Source organism: Mastomys coucha, unplaced genomic scaffold (assembly GCF_008632895.1).
Source record: "Mastomys coucha isolate ucsf_1 unplaced genomic scaffold, UCSF_Mcou_1 pScaffold19, whole genome shotgun sequence".
In the NCBI taxonomy this organism is placed as follows: Eukaryota; Metazoa; Chordata; class Mammalia; order Rodentia; family Muridae; genus Mastomys; species Mastomys coucha.
The window spans coordinates 23,023,005-23,040,050 of record NW_022196901.1 but is presented as its reverse complement, the minus strand read 5'-3'; the positions used below and the strand labels follow the sequence as shown (position 1 = coordinate 23,040,050).

Genomic DNA, 17,046 nt, shown 5'->3' with positions numbered 1-17,046 from the left:
ATGAGTGCTCTATCTGTACAGACACCTGCATGCCAGAAGAGGGCCTCAGACCCTAGTATACTGATGGTTGTGAGCCACCATGTGGTTGCTGAGAATTGAACTTGGAAAGCCTCTAGAAGACCAGTCAGTACTCTTAATCACTGAGCTATCTCTTTAGCCCCCAAGAAATCATTCTTATGAAAATCTTTAGGATTGTTTCCTACTACCACAATGAAATTGTTTTAATAAAGAGAACCCAAATCATTTCAATAAAGAGAACTAATGTACAACAACTAGAAGACAAATGAATGAAAACTCTTTAAAGGTAACATAATTAAAGAAATGACAAACCTAAAATCTACTGTCTTAAACTCAGGCTCTCCATCTTTCACAGTTTTTAAAAAAAATTCTAAAAAAGCCAGGGATGGTGACAACCCACTTTAATTCTTGCACCTGGTAGTGTAGGCAAAAACACCAGGAATTCAAACTACATAGCAAATTTAGAACTACATGAGACTCTACCTCAAAAATCAAAATGAAATATGCAAAGATGAATGATTTAATCAGCTAAGAAAGACAAGAAACACCCACTGTGAGTCACAACAGGCTCACAGGTTGTAAGTCACACACACACATCCAAGCCCAAAGAAGTTGAGTCATTCTGACCTGGTATGAGGTATAAGAACGGCTGGCTAGAGCCAAGCACCAAGACTCAGGTTCTTAAGTAGTACTGGTCAAAAAGCCTGGCGGATTATGACTGCCAGAAGGAAAAGACTACTGAACACGTTCAATTTAGTTATGTAGATTTTGAGTTAGACAGCCATAAAGGAGGCATCTCTCTTAGGAAGCATGAGCTAACCTCTGGCTTGTAATAAAATATTCTCCAATGGTCAGCCCTGAAAAATACAAGTAACATTATATAGGACAAACAGATTGTATTTATTTAGGAACACAGACACACCCATCTCTACAACTAAAGCAGCAGTGCTAACCTGTGTGTTGTGATCCCTGGGGGTTGGGAGGGTGTGAGCAACCCTTTCATAAGGTCACATAAGACCATTAGAAAACAGATCATACATACATACATACATACATACATACATGACATATGTGCTCGAGTGTATGCATGGGTATGTGTGTGTTTGTGATATGTATGGTGCATTCCTGCAATCCAAGCATGCAAGAGGCTAAGGGAGGAGGGCAACAAGTTTGAGGCCACTCTAAGAAACAGTAAGAAACTACCCCACCTTCTAAAAGTCAGGAATCAAAAAGAAAACACATTAGGCTTTCCTTAAGAAACTGTATAAGCTATAGATTGTGCTTTTACCCTATTAGAAATCAAGAGCTTCTAACAAAATAGAATTCAGCCAACAACAAATTGTCTTAATTCAAACAGTGAACTGGAAAACCAAAACCTTTCATACAGATGCCACTTCCAAGCGTGTCCTCCTGTCACCCTCAGGTAGCCCAGCTGTGATGCCCGGCTCAGTGCAGACTCACAGCTAGATTCTTAGAGGCAGAGCACAGCTGAGCCCTAGCCTGATGCCAGTGCTAGGGAGGGACAACTATGACTGATATCTAGTAGCAACTAAAGGCAATGACAAAAAAAATAAATGTGACAGCATTAGACACTGGGACACACAGATACTTTCTGAATTGTCCTAATTAGGCACATTTTGCAACTAACCCACAATTGTATGTTCTCTTAATAACAGTTCCTATCCACTTGGGGGAGATAGCATTAGGGAAATACTATGTACTCAAGATAAAGAGCGAACACCACCAGAGACTCATCAGGTTGATCAAAGTTGCCAACACAGCAGTAGAAGAGCTGCTAGAAATGCACATCAGTACTTAAGAGTCAAAAAAGAAAGGTTAGATAGAAGCTGTTCTAAAGCATTCGACTGGTGGCTACTTAATTAGAAAATTCCAAAGACTGTTTTTCCTATTTGTTGTAAAATTAGGCGGCAATGAAGCAAAATCACAAATAAATTCCATATTAAATGACTTAGTTTTGTTTTTACATTAGAGCAGAGAGACAATTTTAAGTAAATACAGTTTTTTTCTTTTTGAAGGAAGTATGCTTTCTAGTTTAAATACAGCTCCCTATGGGTAGATACTTCTATGGCAGAGCATTTACACAGTTCTTCCCACCAGTGGGGAAGTCTATTTCCACCAGTAGCCATCTTGTCTTGAGCTTTTAAGCCAATAAGACAGACTAAACCCTCAAGTTTAAAATAAAGACCCAAAGCTAAGAAGCCACTAAACAAACTCTACTGCGCCACTGAACATAGCAGCTTCAGATGTTAAATGGGACAGGAGAAAAACATTCAGATAAAACAGGATTGTGGATGCTCACCGAGTATTCTACATATGTAATTTACTTGACATTATCTTATATCACATGGGAGAAATTGTTTTCTGTCTCCACATACTCAGCTAATTGACAAGCAAACCATATACATGGCATTTCATATACCAAGGGGCATTGCTGTACTTCATGGGTGAAGTTACAGGTCCTTTTCCTTTCTGCTGTATAAATGTTGTGCCTTTAGTCAATCACTTCCCCAGTTTACAAGGTGAAATGCATGCAACAGGTATCACTGCTACAGACCACAGCAATTACGCAGACAAGTATGTGGCTCAAAAGTGGGCCCACCCCCTCTGACCATACATGCATAAGGCTATAAACAACTACTATATATATAAAAAACATTTTTTTTTTTTTTGAGATAGGGTTTCTTTGTCTAGCCATGGCTGTCTTGAGTTCACTCTGTAGAACAGAATGGCCTTGAACTCACAGAGATCTGCCTGTGTCTGCCTCCCATTGCTGGAATTAAAGGTGTAAGCACACCTACGACAAACTTGGTTGTTTGTTGGATTATGAGAAAACTGTTTGTTACTTAGAAAAAAAAGCTAAAACTGAGAAAGGTATAGCTGCAGGATAATACAATAATACAATGGCCTTTCGCTAGACTCAAGACAACTGAAACAATATGGGTTCAGACAGAAGTAGAACTTGAATCTTGAGGTTTGGTTCATATACATGACTCTACCAGAGTTCGTGTTCAACTCTTTTTATGGAAACTCTAAGGCAAACAAATTTACAGGGAAATGCGTAAAATTTGTCAACTTACCCCTCCAGACAACTTAATCACCCTGACCTTGGAGCTGACATGTGGCCCATCTCCACCACCTCCACTGTTGGCCCTGTGCATGACAGTCCTCTTCACCCCTGGCTTGGAGTCCTGAGGCCGACCCTGAAGGGACGTCACTCTGGTTGCCTGTGGGGAGTGGGGGGTATCCTCCATATCCATAGGCTTGACCTGGAGGACTTTTTGTGGCAGCTGTCGCAGATGCTTCAGTGGTCTCAAGTGTTGCCCTTGATGCTGCATGTTAGCACCAGGCGGGACAAAGTTTACCGCTTTGGGCTGAACACTAGCAGTGGTGATGTCTTGGTTTTTAACAAGAAGTCTGGTTTTCACATTCTGCCTGCATTGTGCCCCTGGAAAGGGCAACAATGGGTTACCATTAGTGGGTGATGGTGTAGCTGCCAGTTCCTCTTGCTCCATGGGAGTCTGCGAGCCATAGATCTGCTGCTGCTGCTGCTGCTGCTGCTGCTGCTGCTGCTGCTGCGCAAGTCTTTCCAGTAATTCCTTCTTTCTGGCACCAGCCTGCTGCTGTCTTCGTAGTTCCTTCTGCTTCAGGATTTCCTCTCTCAGTCGCTTCTGCTCCTCTATCTTTAAACGATATAACCTTGTCTCTTCATCTTCATCAGGAAACTAAAATGGGAAGCACAGTTCACTTTGCTTTATGTGGTAGGGTGGCCATTTCAAACAAATTTCCCCCCAAACTTGCAATTCAGCATTTGAAAGAAGGCATTAAAAAAATCTGCTTAACAAGAAGTATAACTCCTTCCTCTAGGGAGGGGGGAACATTATACAGCTAAACCTAATTTAGAAAATCTTATCAGAATATTAAAAATGAAATAATGTAAATTTCTACTCATTTACAAGTTTGAAACCAATTAAACTACTCATTTAAGATATCAAAATATGTTTCGAATGGAAATGGCAACAGCTATGAGTCTCTGCTGTCACAGGGATTTTATCTGGCTCTTCCCTGACAAACCAACAAAAGGTGGGGTGTAAATGACCTGAAAGGCCCTGATTAGAACTATTGATTTTTCGTACAGAATTTTCAGCCTGATCTCAAACTCATTTGTCACAGAATAATTGGTTATAATGAATAGCACAAGTCAATCTTTCTGACCTTGAACTCACGAACCCTCCTCAGAATCAAAATGCTGCCAATTGCAGTATTGGAATATTAATGTTTAAGTGAATGCCCTGAATATCCCAGACCTAACTACACTTAAAGTCTATACAGAGAATTCCTTCCAAAAAGTCTGGCAATATTTTTTAAGTGAAGAATCCAATGAAGAAAGCTTATAATTTAAAAATGTTTTATAAAATCACCTATCTATATAATCTTTACTGAAGACTCTATCAACAATTCATCTAGTTACAAATCTTGCCTATTTGCATAAATCTCAAGAATTAGAAACGTAAGACAATCATAGATGTAGAGAGTTGAGTGGGCACCTTGTGGACTTCTTATTACATGTCAAAGTCTTGGGTATACTTCAAACAAAACTAAAAGTAGATAGGTAGGTAGGTAGGTGGGGGGTTGCTACTGCAGCAGGCATGATGCACTATTTCCTAACATAGGAGTGATTTCCTCAGCAGTCAAGGAAGGGTTAAAGTGGGTTCAGAGACATAGATGAAAATACTTTAGATTTATCCTTTACTGTACCAATACCAACTAAATAAATCTAAGTCAAGTCAGTAAGTCACTTTTAGCTAAGCAAAATACTATACTTCTTTAAAAAGAAGAAAATATAAACCTGGTTCCATTTTTATATATACATAAACATATATGTATATATATGTGTGTGTGTGTGTGTGTATTAAACAACAGATTAAGGCATTCAACCTATACCATTGCAATCTGTCAACTTTCTATTTTGCTTTCATAAATTATCTGCCTGCCTGTAGTAAGTTTTCCTGGTAAATCTAAAATAAAATGAGTAAACATGGTTGACTGTTCTCCTTGTATTATTAAGTCACTGTTATTATATAAGAAACATGTAAAAGCTAGCTATATAACCCAAAGGCACTATCAAATGATTGGCAAAAAAAAAAAAAAAAAATCATATTTTATTTAGGTTTAGGGGTGGGAGTGCTGAGACTGAACACAGGGTCTTGTGAATGTTGGCCAAATGCTTTACCAGTGGGGGAAGGGGAAAATATATATAATATATGTGTGTGTGTGTGTGTGTGTGTGTATCTTTCACATTATTATCATTAGTATTTAATTCTGAGAAGGATCTAAGTTGCCCAAACTGGCCTTGAACTACTAATTTTCCTGCCTCACTTAACCTTCAGAGTAGCTGAGATTACAAGGGTTTGCAACCCAAGACCCAGATCAGAAAGGCTCTTTATAAACCTTGTCGTTCCAGTCCAGTCGAGCCAGTTTTCTTTCATGCACTGATTATGAAACCCTCATATCAAACTTTTAATAAGTCTATTAAATGCCATTCAAAACATTCTGACTTCCTAATTTCAATGTGATACAATTAATACCATCATAATCACTTATCGGAAGAAAACGTGAATGATGAAAGCCTAGTTAAAAGGTTAACAGTGTTAACTGGTTTTTTTTTGGAGGGATGATTCTTGCTATCATTACACTGAACAATATAATAATCAGTCCACTCAACATGGACTTTATGGGTACTCACATAACTCCATGTAATTATCTGTGCCCACCCTCATTTAATAGGTAAGAAAGTTGAGGTTTGTAAGAAGTGAAGATCATATAAAATACTGATCCACATTTATTACTCCACACCTACTCTAAATTAGCAAATGTAAGTAAGGTCACAGAACCACATGGTTGTGAGAGTCAGGTTTTACTGGCATTCCACACATCTGCTCCTGTAGGAACTATTTATAACCCACTTTGTACCACAATGGTAGAGGTAAGTAACCATGACTGTCTAGAGCATTTATAGAATTTGGAGGTCCTTTACAGAAAACATCTGCTAAACCTGGGTAGATATTGATTCTATATAATACAAGAATAACTGTACAAATGTAATTCTTGCATGAGTGAACTAAGCAGAATACACTGGTACTCGGGACCCTATTCCAGAACAAATATGCCTCAGGAAGGCATCCTACCTCTGCTTCTGCTTTTGCTTCTTCCTTAGGTTGAGCCCCAGGACTAAGTGGCTTGGCTTTTGCATCCGTCTTTCCCTGTGAGCTCCTGGAAGCCACCACGGCCCTACAAGGTGGGGATGTGTTGACCATGGACTTCACCTGAGCAGCAGGTGTGGAGGAGCAGCGATTACCACTCATTTCCAGAACATGTGAAGGTGCTATGGGGAGCTCCCGCAGGTTACTGTTTCTGGGAGCAGTTGGCTGCATCTGCTGCATGGGCCGTTTGCTTATATTTTGAGATGCTGCATTCTGTCACAAGAAGAAACACAAGTTTATTAGTGAGTAAAAACTCAAGGGGTTACTGTCACCGATAACTGCCTTCCTTTCTGAGAGGTGAGCCCTTACTCTTTGGCAAATACTTTTTACATTTAAGTGTTGCTGTGTGCCCTGATGCTTAGGACTCAGTTCCATAAAGATACAGCTTCCATTTACAAAAGTCAAACCCAGTGATTTTTCAGTATATGGACTAACATTTTTAACAGCATAATAACACCTCACTCTGCCTGCCTCAAGGACCCAACTGTATCAATGGCACACTGTGTCTACTTTACCTAGGTTTAAAATAGAACAGGAGAACCCAAGACTATGTTTCAATCTTATAAAAAATTTTCTGGAGTTGAAAAGTGTCACAAAGTTATTTCACAAGAAGAGATATGCCTGAGAGAGAACCCACATGTCAAGGGTCAGAGGTGGCTGAGACAAAGAGGAACTGAGCTTCTGATGTTACCTTACCAAGGAAACAGAACTGACTAACTACACGTGCCTCTCCTCTATCTAGAAATCCCTTAAAGCTTTTGTCCAAGTCATATTACGTTATTAAAGAGACAGGATTACGAAAACAGGCTCAAGGCAACTCACTGACTTGCTCAAACTATGAGGACAAAATACAGGACTAAGAGGCAGACTTATAGAAAGGAATTGTGTTAGGATATTGTGATTTGTCCTGAAAGAGAGTAATGGCAGTTACTAGTGAAGGACAAGACAATGGAAGGAAGCTACATTTTACTCTCATACCAATCTATTATTTCCCAGTTCCTTTCAATGGATGAGAAGACCCACATTTTTGCTGACTGTATATAAAACGTAACACCAAGAATAATTTCCTATAACTGGATGTAAGCTCTTATTCAGGACCACAGAAGCAGATAATCTATATCAAAAAGCTAAGCCCCTTGCACTGGAAAAATGACTCAACAGTACTGTCTAATCACTACAGAAAACTCAAGGCTCAAAAAAGGATAAGTTAATATCTATAGTTTAAAATTTTTTGCAAAGTACTCTTAAAAAATTGGTATTGCTTTTGAAAATAAACTGTTTATTAATTTTTTAAAACTGGAAAATTATATAGCTCAAATATTATGTCCCATAAAGCCTGTAAGTTAAGCCACATCTGTTACTCACATGCCGGAGCCCCTGACGTGGGGTACACTGCATCCGACTGCTGTTGGGCTGAGGCTGGGCAGTCTGTACATGCGGCCTGAACTGTGGCTGAGACATGGGCATCAGAGGAGGGGGAGGAGCGGAAAGGTGGTGGTGATGCTGGTGCTGCTGCGGCTGATGCTGAGGGGGAGGCTGATGCTGTGGGGGAGGCTGGTGTGGAGGCTGGAGGGGAGGCTGAAGGGGTGGCTGGTGCTGGTGATGCTGGGGTTGCTGCTGGGGCTGCTGCGGCTGGGGCTGTGGTTGATGAGGTGGTGGCAACGGGGGATGCAAGGGTCCCTTCCATTACAAAAGAAAGAGAAACAACAGCTTATTAAGAAATGTGCTAGGGAGATCTCAATGCAATAGTTTCCTAAAAAACCCAGCATGAGAAGCTTATGTGGAGAACTAACACCATCATAAACGATGCAATTGGCTGGTGACACTACCTTTGTTTGCCTAAACATATGCATCATCATAAAAGGCAACCTCCCACAGCATGCTCAAAGGGTCTATAAGGAAAAAAAGTACAGACACAAGGACACACTGCTTTCCAGCTACATGTTCATGGCAACTGCTCCTTGGTAATGGAATTATTAATTTCTTTTTTTTTTTTCCAAGGTAGGGTTTCTCTGTGTAGCCTTGGCTGTCCTGGAACTCACTCTATAGACCAGACTGGCCTTGAACTCAGAAATCTGCCTGCCTCTGCCTCCCAAGTGCCGGGATTAAAGGTGTGCGCCACCACCGCCCGGCCTATTAATTTCTTTAGATTCACCTATATTCTAATATTTCTATAATGAAGGAGAAATTATTTCCACTTTAAAAAATAAAAATATTTAACCCGTTTTGAACACTATAGTTATCTTTTCTCTTTGGCTTAAATATATATTCTTTTTAATTTTATGTCATTTACTTATTGCTCGACTGTGTGTATATGTGAGTATATAGGTACAAACATGAACATGTGCCCGAGGAGATCAGAAGATAACTTGCTAGTCAAGTCTTTCTTTCCATCATGTGAGTCCCAGGGGTCAAACTCAGGTAATCAGACTTGATTACAGGTGCTTTTGCCTGCTATGCTATCTTTACCTGTGTAGATATGCTTTTAAATAATTTGTTTCTGTGTATGGATGTTTTAGGTGAACATATGTCTATGTACCTTGGGCATGTCTGATGTCTACCAAGGCCAGAAGACTTGGGATCCCTTGGGACTGGAGTTACAAATGATTGTGAGCCACCGCGTAGTATGCTGGGGATTGGATCCCATCCTCTGGAAAGGCAGCAAATGCTCTTAATGACTGAGCCATCTCTCTAGTCTCTAAATAGACATTCTTATATTCCCTGTGTATCCAAATAATTGAGAGAGGTGTACTATTACCAACTCTTGCCACCCCTTTTTTGGGTACATAATACTTCCCAAGTTCTGGAATTAAGGAATACCACTGCAACTCATGTGATCACTATACATCTTGATAATTAAGATTAAAATACCAAAATATATATATATACTTGATAGGAAAAAAGTCACAATACTTGTATTGGCCAGTAAATGTCAGCAGAGGGCGCACAAGCCTATCACATAAAGAGTGAGAAAGAGCACTTTTCCTCCTCACCAATAAAGGCCCTTTTTACTCCCTAGCAGAAATAGGTTGCTGAGAAAGAACTACACAAGATAATCAGGGCTTTAAATACTTTAAATATTAGTAATCTTACATGCCTTTTAAAATTCCAAGAGTGACCAAGTTCAGTTCCTGGAAAACGAGAATCACTTTACCACACTCCCTAGTATTAAGGAAGTAAACAATACCGTCCAGAAGAGCTGGCTGTAATGAACAGTATACTTAAGACTACTACTCATATCCTTTACATAACCATAAGTTAGCAGAAGCAAAAACTGGAACTTCTCTCTCATGAAACACCATACAGGCATGGCTTCTTTCAAGGCTAGCTCATGTGCATACCTGAAGGTTAGGTTGTGCATGTGTAGGCAGGAATGGCTGTCCCGGGCTGGGTACAAACGGCTGTCTAGGAGGAATGAAAGGCCTGGCAGTTGCTGACCCTGGCTGGCTAAAGTGCAGGATCCCCACTGGGCCTGGGGGCTGCAGGGCTGGTCTTACAGGCCTCTCTCGAGGGAACACTGGCTGCTGTCCTTGCTGATTAAATGCTGGTCCAGGCTGAGTGAATGGTAAGGGACTCTGAGTAGGAACAGGATGGCTGCTGTTCAGGAGCGTGGGAGGAGGCGGTGGTGGAGGAGGACTTCGCTGTTCCAAAAAAAGATGACTGGGAAACCTTGGTTCACCTGAAACTGAATAGTAATTCATTACTCTCATTAGAAAAACCACACACTTCTTAGATAAGCTACAGAGGAATTTTAATACAGCAACATGGCTGCTTTGGCAAAGGATCACTTCCTAAGGTAAGATCTCTCCAGAATGCTGATACCTACTGGATTACAGTATGATCTGGCTAGAATACAGACACACCCTTAGTACACACCTTTAACCCTTAAAAATGAAGTCGAGGTTAGATTGTAAAATGAAGCAGCCATATTTTGAAAGTGACATCTAATTGAGGGGCAGACAAAGTGATGGACCAGAGAAAGATTGACAGAATGAGTAAGAAAGAATACACCAAACTCACAAAGAACAGACAGGGAAGACAAGCTACGTAAGTGCACTGAGAAGTAGAAAGTGGGTGGTGAGTGTGTATGGCAGTTTTTTGAAGAGACAGACTGCAGAGAGAACAGGCTAGACATAGGTAAAGACAGAACAAGGCAGAGAATGAAAAGGAGCCAGAAGATTAGAATGTAATGCCAAAGTTAGTATGAGGCCAAACAAAGCAATTCAAGCAGAAGCACAAAGAAGGCAGATCTAATCAGTCAGCTTGGAAGCTTAGACTGTACAGAGGCTAGAAGCTTCAGGCCTACGCCTAGAAGAGAAAGAAATGCTCTGAGCTCAGCCCAAGCCCTGTATTCATATAGCTTAGGTTAGGCTCTCATCTCATCCCTCTATCCAAGGAAATAAGTGACATTTACAATGAGTATTTTCAGGAACTGCCTCACTATTTTCAAGTGTTAGCATCATATTTTATAAAGAATCCTAGATTTTACCTATCCTGGCATGATTTTGTGGGTTGTTTTCTATAAACCTTTACTTCTTTGCAGTAGACTGTCATATTTCAGATCCAATTATTGTTTAATTTTAGCCACTGAGATGACTGGTAAGAATCATTGTAACGCATATCCTAGTGGGAGGCAAATTTTATTTCAGCAGTAACTGCACAGGTACGCCATCCACTGCAGCTTCTGCCACTTCATCTTGTGCCCATTACATCCCTTCATGTACCTCCTAAGAAGAAAGGGTCTCGTTCCTGAGGTGGGGGTGGGGCCCTCCACTGGTCCTGGAGAGGAAGTCTAGGTGGCTGGTTAAAACTGTTCGGAACAGGTCCAGGTGTGTGCTGTGGAAATTCTGGAGGGCCCTAAAGAACAATGGAAAACAAGATGAAAAACACCATGTAGGCTTCAGAATATACACATAATCCCAAGCTTACCAAATTATTCCTACGGTCAGTCTACCTCTTTCTGTGGCCTAAGTATGTACATGTATGAAGATAAGTATCTATATGTAAATATAAATGACATTCCGTAAAAATCGATTTGCCATACAACAATCAAGAATCAAAATGCAGCACCAAAAAAAATTAATTTTTAACATCACTAGAGAGCCATAGCACTGCCTTAAGACTTACTCAAATCTACACAACTGTTGACTTTCACTTCCAGAAAGACTAAATGTCTATTTTGGACATCTACAGTATTTGTCAAAGATGCTATTCTTTGTTATCTACTTCACACAACCCTAAGCTTTAGCTATGAAGCAATTTACTTCAAAAGAAGAAAAAAAAATTTCAATTTGTACCTTAACTAAAGTTAGCAACCAGAGATAACAGAAAAACATTAATTTTAAGAAATCAAATTATTAAAAGAAAAATGATATAGCTGATTCTCTTGTAAAAAAAACAACTTAAATTCAGGATGGGTTATAGCTCAATGCCACCAATGTGAGGACCTACATTCTATACCAAGCACCCAAAGAAAACCAAACTAACCAACAAACTCAATCATTCTCAGTAACTGTATTTTACTAGTAGAACTGAGAGAGGTAAAGGAAAAGAACCTCACCTCACTGTCCTCTAGTGTAGTCACTGAGAGAGTTTAAAATCTGTGTTAGCATCAAAGGAGCTGCTATGCAAAGAAGAAAAGGCCACAAAGTGCTCTAAAATGAAATAATAAATATCAAATTCTTCTCATATAGTATTACCTCATCTATGAAAAATGACCCAGTATTTCTCAACTCTTAAACTCTTAACTCAGAGGTTAAGAACACTTGCTGTTTTTGCAGGGGACTTGAGTTTGGTTTCCAGCATGACTGTAAGCAGCTCATAATCACTTGTAACTCCACCTATAGGAGATCCAATGTGCTCTTCCGACCTCTGTTAGCACTGTACTCCCATGTACATATTCATGTACATAATAATTAAAAATAAAATTTAGAAAAACAATCTTTCTCATAAATCCAAAACTCTTAATGGTTTTTGTTTATTGTTTTATTACTAATTTTAGCTATTTTCCCTAAATGTGACCCCATTTTATAGCATCAAAAATACTTTTTTCTGTTGCCTTTAAATGTCTGCTCTAAGGCCAGCAAGATGGCAGTGAGTGCAAAGTGTCTCACATCAAATCAGGTGACCTGAGTTTGACTCCTAGAACCTACATGGTAGAGGAAAAAAACTGACTCCTGAAAATTGTCCTCTGACCTCCTTACATGCACCTTACATATAAGCACACAGAAACAACAAACAAATGTAAAACTTTACTTTAGAGTTGGGGAGATGTCTCAATGGAACTTGCTTCCTAAGCATCAAGACCTGCGTTCCAGTCCTCTGCATGCATAGAAACATAGGCTGCGGTAGCACAGACCTAGAAACCCAGTGCTGGGGAAATGAAGCAGGAGGATTCCTGGGGCTCACTGGTCAATCAGACTAGCTAAAATGGCTCCAGATTTAGTTACAAACCCTCAGAAAATAAGATAGAAATGTGACTGAGAAAGACATCCAGCATCAACCTCTGGCCTATACATATGCACCCACACACAAAACACACAAGGGGGAGGGAGGAGAGGGAGGGAGAGAGGGAGAGATCAAGAGAGCAAGCCTTAACCTGGAGGCACAATAAGAATAATGCAAAACGAACACTCCCATTTACCACAAACCTATAATAAGCCTATTAGCTAAAAATGGTAATAAAATGCGGTTTGAAATGTAAACTTTACATCTTTCTCAAAATAAAGCATTAGGATTTATTGAAAGATATAAAACAAATCCCCACAGATCACATTCTTTTAGCTGTTACTTTTAGCTATGTCAAGTAAGGCAACAACCCTCACTACATCTAAAGAAGTTTCTTGCTACCAAAAAAGACTTCAGGATACCTTCCCCTCAAAGCACAGCGAATAATGAGGAACCTATGAATATGTAAAACATACTTGCCCATCCTCAGAACACAAACACAATAATGGTACTAGCTAGACACATCGCTACTCTGATATTCTGAGGATATTTTAACATCTTCACTTTGATAAAATACAGAAAAGCTTTTTCTACCAACACAGGTTGTTACCATGCTGATACTTAGGAAGCCTGAATGAGGAGTTCTAACAGATATGCCCATTCTGCCATGAAGTCAATGAAATACATCACGTGCACTGTATGTAACACTTTTTATGTGTAAGAGCAGTGTGAGTTCCATGTGTCAGCATATTCTGGCACAACTTGAGCATCCTTAGTCTGAAAAATCAGTAACTTTCGAAGCCTCAAAGTTTCATATTGCAGATTTCAAATTTTGGCTTAAGGTTACTCAATGGGTAAAATCCAGGTTATACATTCCCCAAACTAGAAAACTCTGAAACCTGAAATACTCTGGTCCTACCCATTTCAAATAAAGATGACTCACAACACCTATAAGTATATCCAAACATGTTTTTAAGTGATCTTCAAAGTTTCTTGGATTATAAACTAGAAATCATGTTTAGGTAACATCTGATGGGGAGGAAAGGAAGAATGGAAGGGAGGAAGAATGTATGAAAGAAAGAATGAATGAATGAGAACTAGTTTATATACCTCTGGTATGTAACTGATACTGTGGCTTTTGATCCAAGTGCCTTAGTTAGGGTTTCTATTGTTGTTATAAAACACCATGACAAAAAAGAAACTTGAAGAAAGATTTATTGGATTTATTTAATCTTAGCCTGCTTTCTTCCAGGAGCACTGGCTCAGAGAGACACCACCTCACTGTGTGCTGGGCCCCCTCATATCAATCATCAATCAAGAAAATGACCAGGGGCTTATTCACAGGCCACTCTGGTAGGAACATTTTCTAAGTTAGGACTCACTCGTATAAAATGACTCTAGCATGTGCTAAGTTGACATAAAACTAACCAGCACACCAAGTAAATCAGCAATCCCGACACATTCCAATTAGACAATTGTCCTCCAAAGCTGTGTAGACTTGCCACCTCAGAGACCGTCTGAAATGGAACATACTGAGGCCATCAGAAATGACAAACAGTGGGCCCACCTCTTGTAACAGTTGAGAAGGTTAGAATGGTTTAGAACTCAGTATGTGTGAACAGGGTGAAAGCCCAACTCTAGAGGTTAAGCACCTGGCACGCTTCCCAGAGGTTATTTGAATCCAGCGTTAACTGTCTTTGGTTACACAGTTGATCTTGATGTCAGAGGAGCTGGGAGAGAGAATTGACCTGAATGAAGGATCACATACTCCCTACCATACAGTGATTTCCACATAATTTTTTTAAAGATTTATTTTATATATGTGAGTACACTGTAGCTGTCTTCAGACACAACAGAAGAGGGCATCAGATCCCATTACAGATGGTTGTGAGCTACCATGTGGTTGCTAGAAGCTGAACTAAGCACCTTAGAAGAGCAGTCAGTGCTCTTAACCAGCTCTCCAGCCCTCACAGAATTTTAATAACTACCACTTGACTCCAAGAACATAATCATGTACTTCATAATCATCTACAGAGCACCAAAGATGTTCTGGTTCAAAGACTGCCATCATCTGCCCATACAATGCTCATTACCTCATCAAACGTGACAAGGAAACAACATCTTTATGGTGTCAAATCACTGCCTAAAGTCAAGTCACACACACCTCTACTTTGGTAACTTTAAACCATACCACAGTCACTCAACCACATCAAAAGATTTCACTGAAAAAACTCAGTGTGAACTCCTACAGGTTATCATTGTCAGGACAAAGCTCGAAGAGTTGGAGATTTCAAACAGTAATCAACTTTCCCCTTAGACACAGAACATCAATGCACGTATTTGCTGTGGCACTATGAACTCTGGAAACTATACTAGACTTCTACGATGCATGTATTTCTTTAAAAACTTTATTCGTATTTTTTTTCTAAACAAAAATACAAAATTCCTCTGAGAATAGTTTCTCTGGTAGAAATGGCACTTTCTGCCACCCCTCCTCATTCCAGATAGCCCCAGACTACTCTTTGAGGTTTGTTTCACAGACCCACTCTGGTGTAGACACAGATGACCCACATCCCCACTTCCAGCCTGCTAAGGAATGAAATTTAATGAAAAGGCTCATTACAACAGACTAGTATCACCAAGTGATTTTAACTGGTCCATCATCACTGGAAAGTCTTTTTTCCTATCCCTAGTCAACTTCTTCTCTCACTGCCCTGGTCACTTTCCATCTGATCATCTTCTGGTTCTGATCTGCAATACTGCTGCTTCTATGTCTGCAACAGCCTGAGCAGCCTTACTGTATCCAAGTATTGCATGGTCATTAGTATTGTGTGTGCTAATTTTGAGCAGCAAACTATTTAAGATAAGCTAAGTTTTATTTCTATTACTTCATTTGGTCAATTTTTCATAGAAACAAACAGTATACTGAATTACAGCAAGCACTGAAGGCATGCTACTGATGTGGTATTTATCAGTGAGCACGATTCAGGCTCTTCAATTTTGAGCTATGTTAACAAGATGACAAAGAACAGAGCAGAGCAGAACAGGAGGAATTGAAGAGGGAACACAACATTTACACAAAACATGTACTGATAGCTGGAAATCAGCAACACTCAGTGTGAAAACTTTTATCACTTGCACCAATTTCAAACAAGAGTGCAGCAAGCCCAATTCATTCACAAGTTATCATCATCCCCTGCTGCTACTGCCACCACTACACAGCTGCTCTCCCCACCCAACTGACCCACCTAGTTCCTTTCCAAAGCCAGTGATTTAGTGCAGTGCACCTGGCTTTCTAGATAACCTAAATTTATCAGGGATTACAGCTATCTCCTTCCAGAACCAGAGTGACTTCCTGCATTGTGTCCCTGGTTTCTATGCATACCTTCTACATTATCATGAAATACAAGAAGAGACCTTCTGTTCAGATCTCAAAAAGACCAATCAGCAAGCTCCAGTTTCCTTTCCCTCTGACTTCATAACTGAGTGTAATTAAATTAAGCCCAGCATTCCAGTCTGCTTTTGTTACTGGACTCACAGAAGTGAATTCTGTGTACTGAGTCAGGGATCACTAGGATGAGTCATATGGCAAACAGGGCTTTTCATAATCCCCACCCCCACCTTCCTGCCCTCCACCTCTCCAGAAAGTTAATTTTGAAGCCTCCAGAGAGATAAGGCCAGTGTAACTGGAAAAGCAGGCTGGTTTCCATACTGTGAGGAGTGAAGTTGTGCTGAGTTCTTCTGTCACAGAGAGACCAGGGTATCACTCTTCCCTTAACCTTTCAGTTCTGCCCCAATTAGTGGCCAGAGCCAAGAGGACTCCAGGGAGACCAATGCACTGTTTCCAATAAGAACTTCAAGCACTGGGTGATGGTCGTGCACACATATAATCTCAGCACTTGGGAGACAGAGGCAGACAGATCTCTATGAGTTCAAGGCAGTCCAGTCTACAGAGCAAGGTCTAGTATTGCCAGAGTTACACTATGAAAACCTGTCTTGAAAAACAAAAACAAAAACAAAACAACAACTTCAAGATATGGCAGACTAAGTACACTTAGTGTGGGGCAACTGTAGCCCAATTCCAACTGTTACTCCTCTTCAGGTGCTAGACCCCATTCTCTCAGACAGGTCTCTAACTCAGCAAGTCCCAGGGAATCCTGTCTTTGCCTCACCAAAGTTGGGTTTACAAGCATGCACCACGACATCCAGGTTTGTTATATGTGCTTGGTATTGAACTCAGGCCTTCATCTTTGCACGACAAGCATTTTACCAACTGAGCTACTCTTGTGGCCCCAGGTAC

The 17,046-nt window shown here is 40.2% G+C and overlaps 1 protein-coding gene across 6 annotated transcripts in view; it reads right to left on the bottom strand.

Annotated features, from left to right (window-relative positions):
• The window catches only part of Rbm33 (RNA binding motif protein 33), a 101,260-nt gene that overhangs the window by 21,305 nt on the left and 62,909 nt on the right, over positions 1-17,046 (bottom strand). For all 6 annotated transcript variants that reach the window (XM_031380251.1, XM_031380252.1, XM_031380253.1 and 3 more), the window contains 5 exons: positions 11,024-11,156; positions 9,641-9,984; positions 7,665-7,979; positions 6,225-6,512; positions 3,117-3,761 (listed from right to left, as the gene is read on the bottom strand). In XM_031380251.1, coding sequence (XP_031236111.1) covers positions 3,117-3,761; positions 6,225-6,512; positions 7,665-7,979; positions 9,641-9,984; positions 11,024-11,156 — 1,725 coding nt within the window. The remainder of the gene's footprint in view (positions 1-3,116; positions 3,762-6,224; positions 6,513-7,664; positions 7,980-9,640; positions 9,985-11,023; positions 11,157-17,046) is intronic.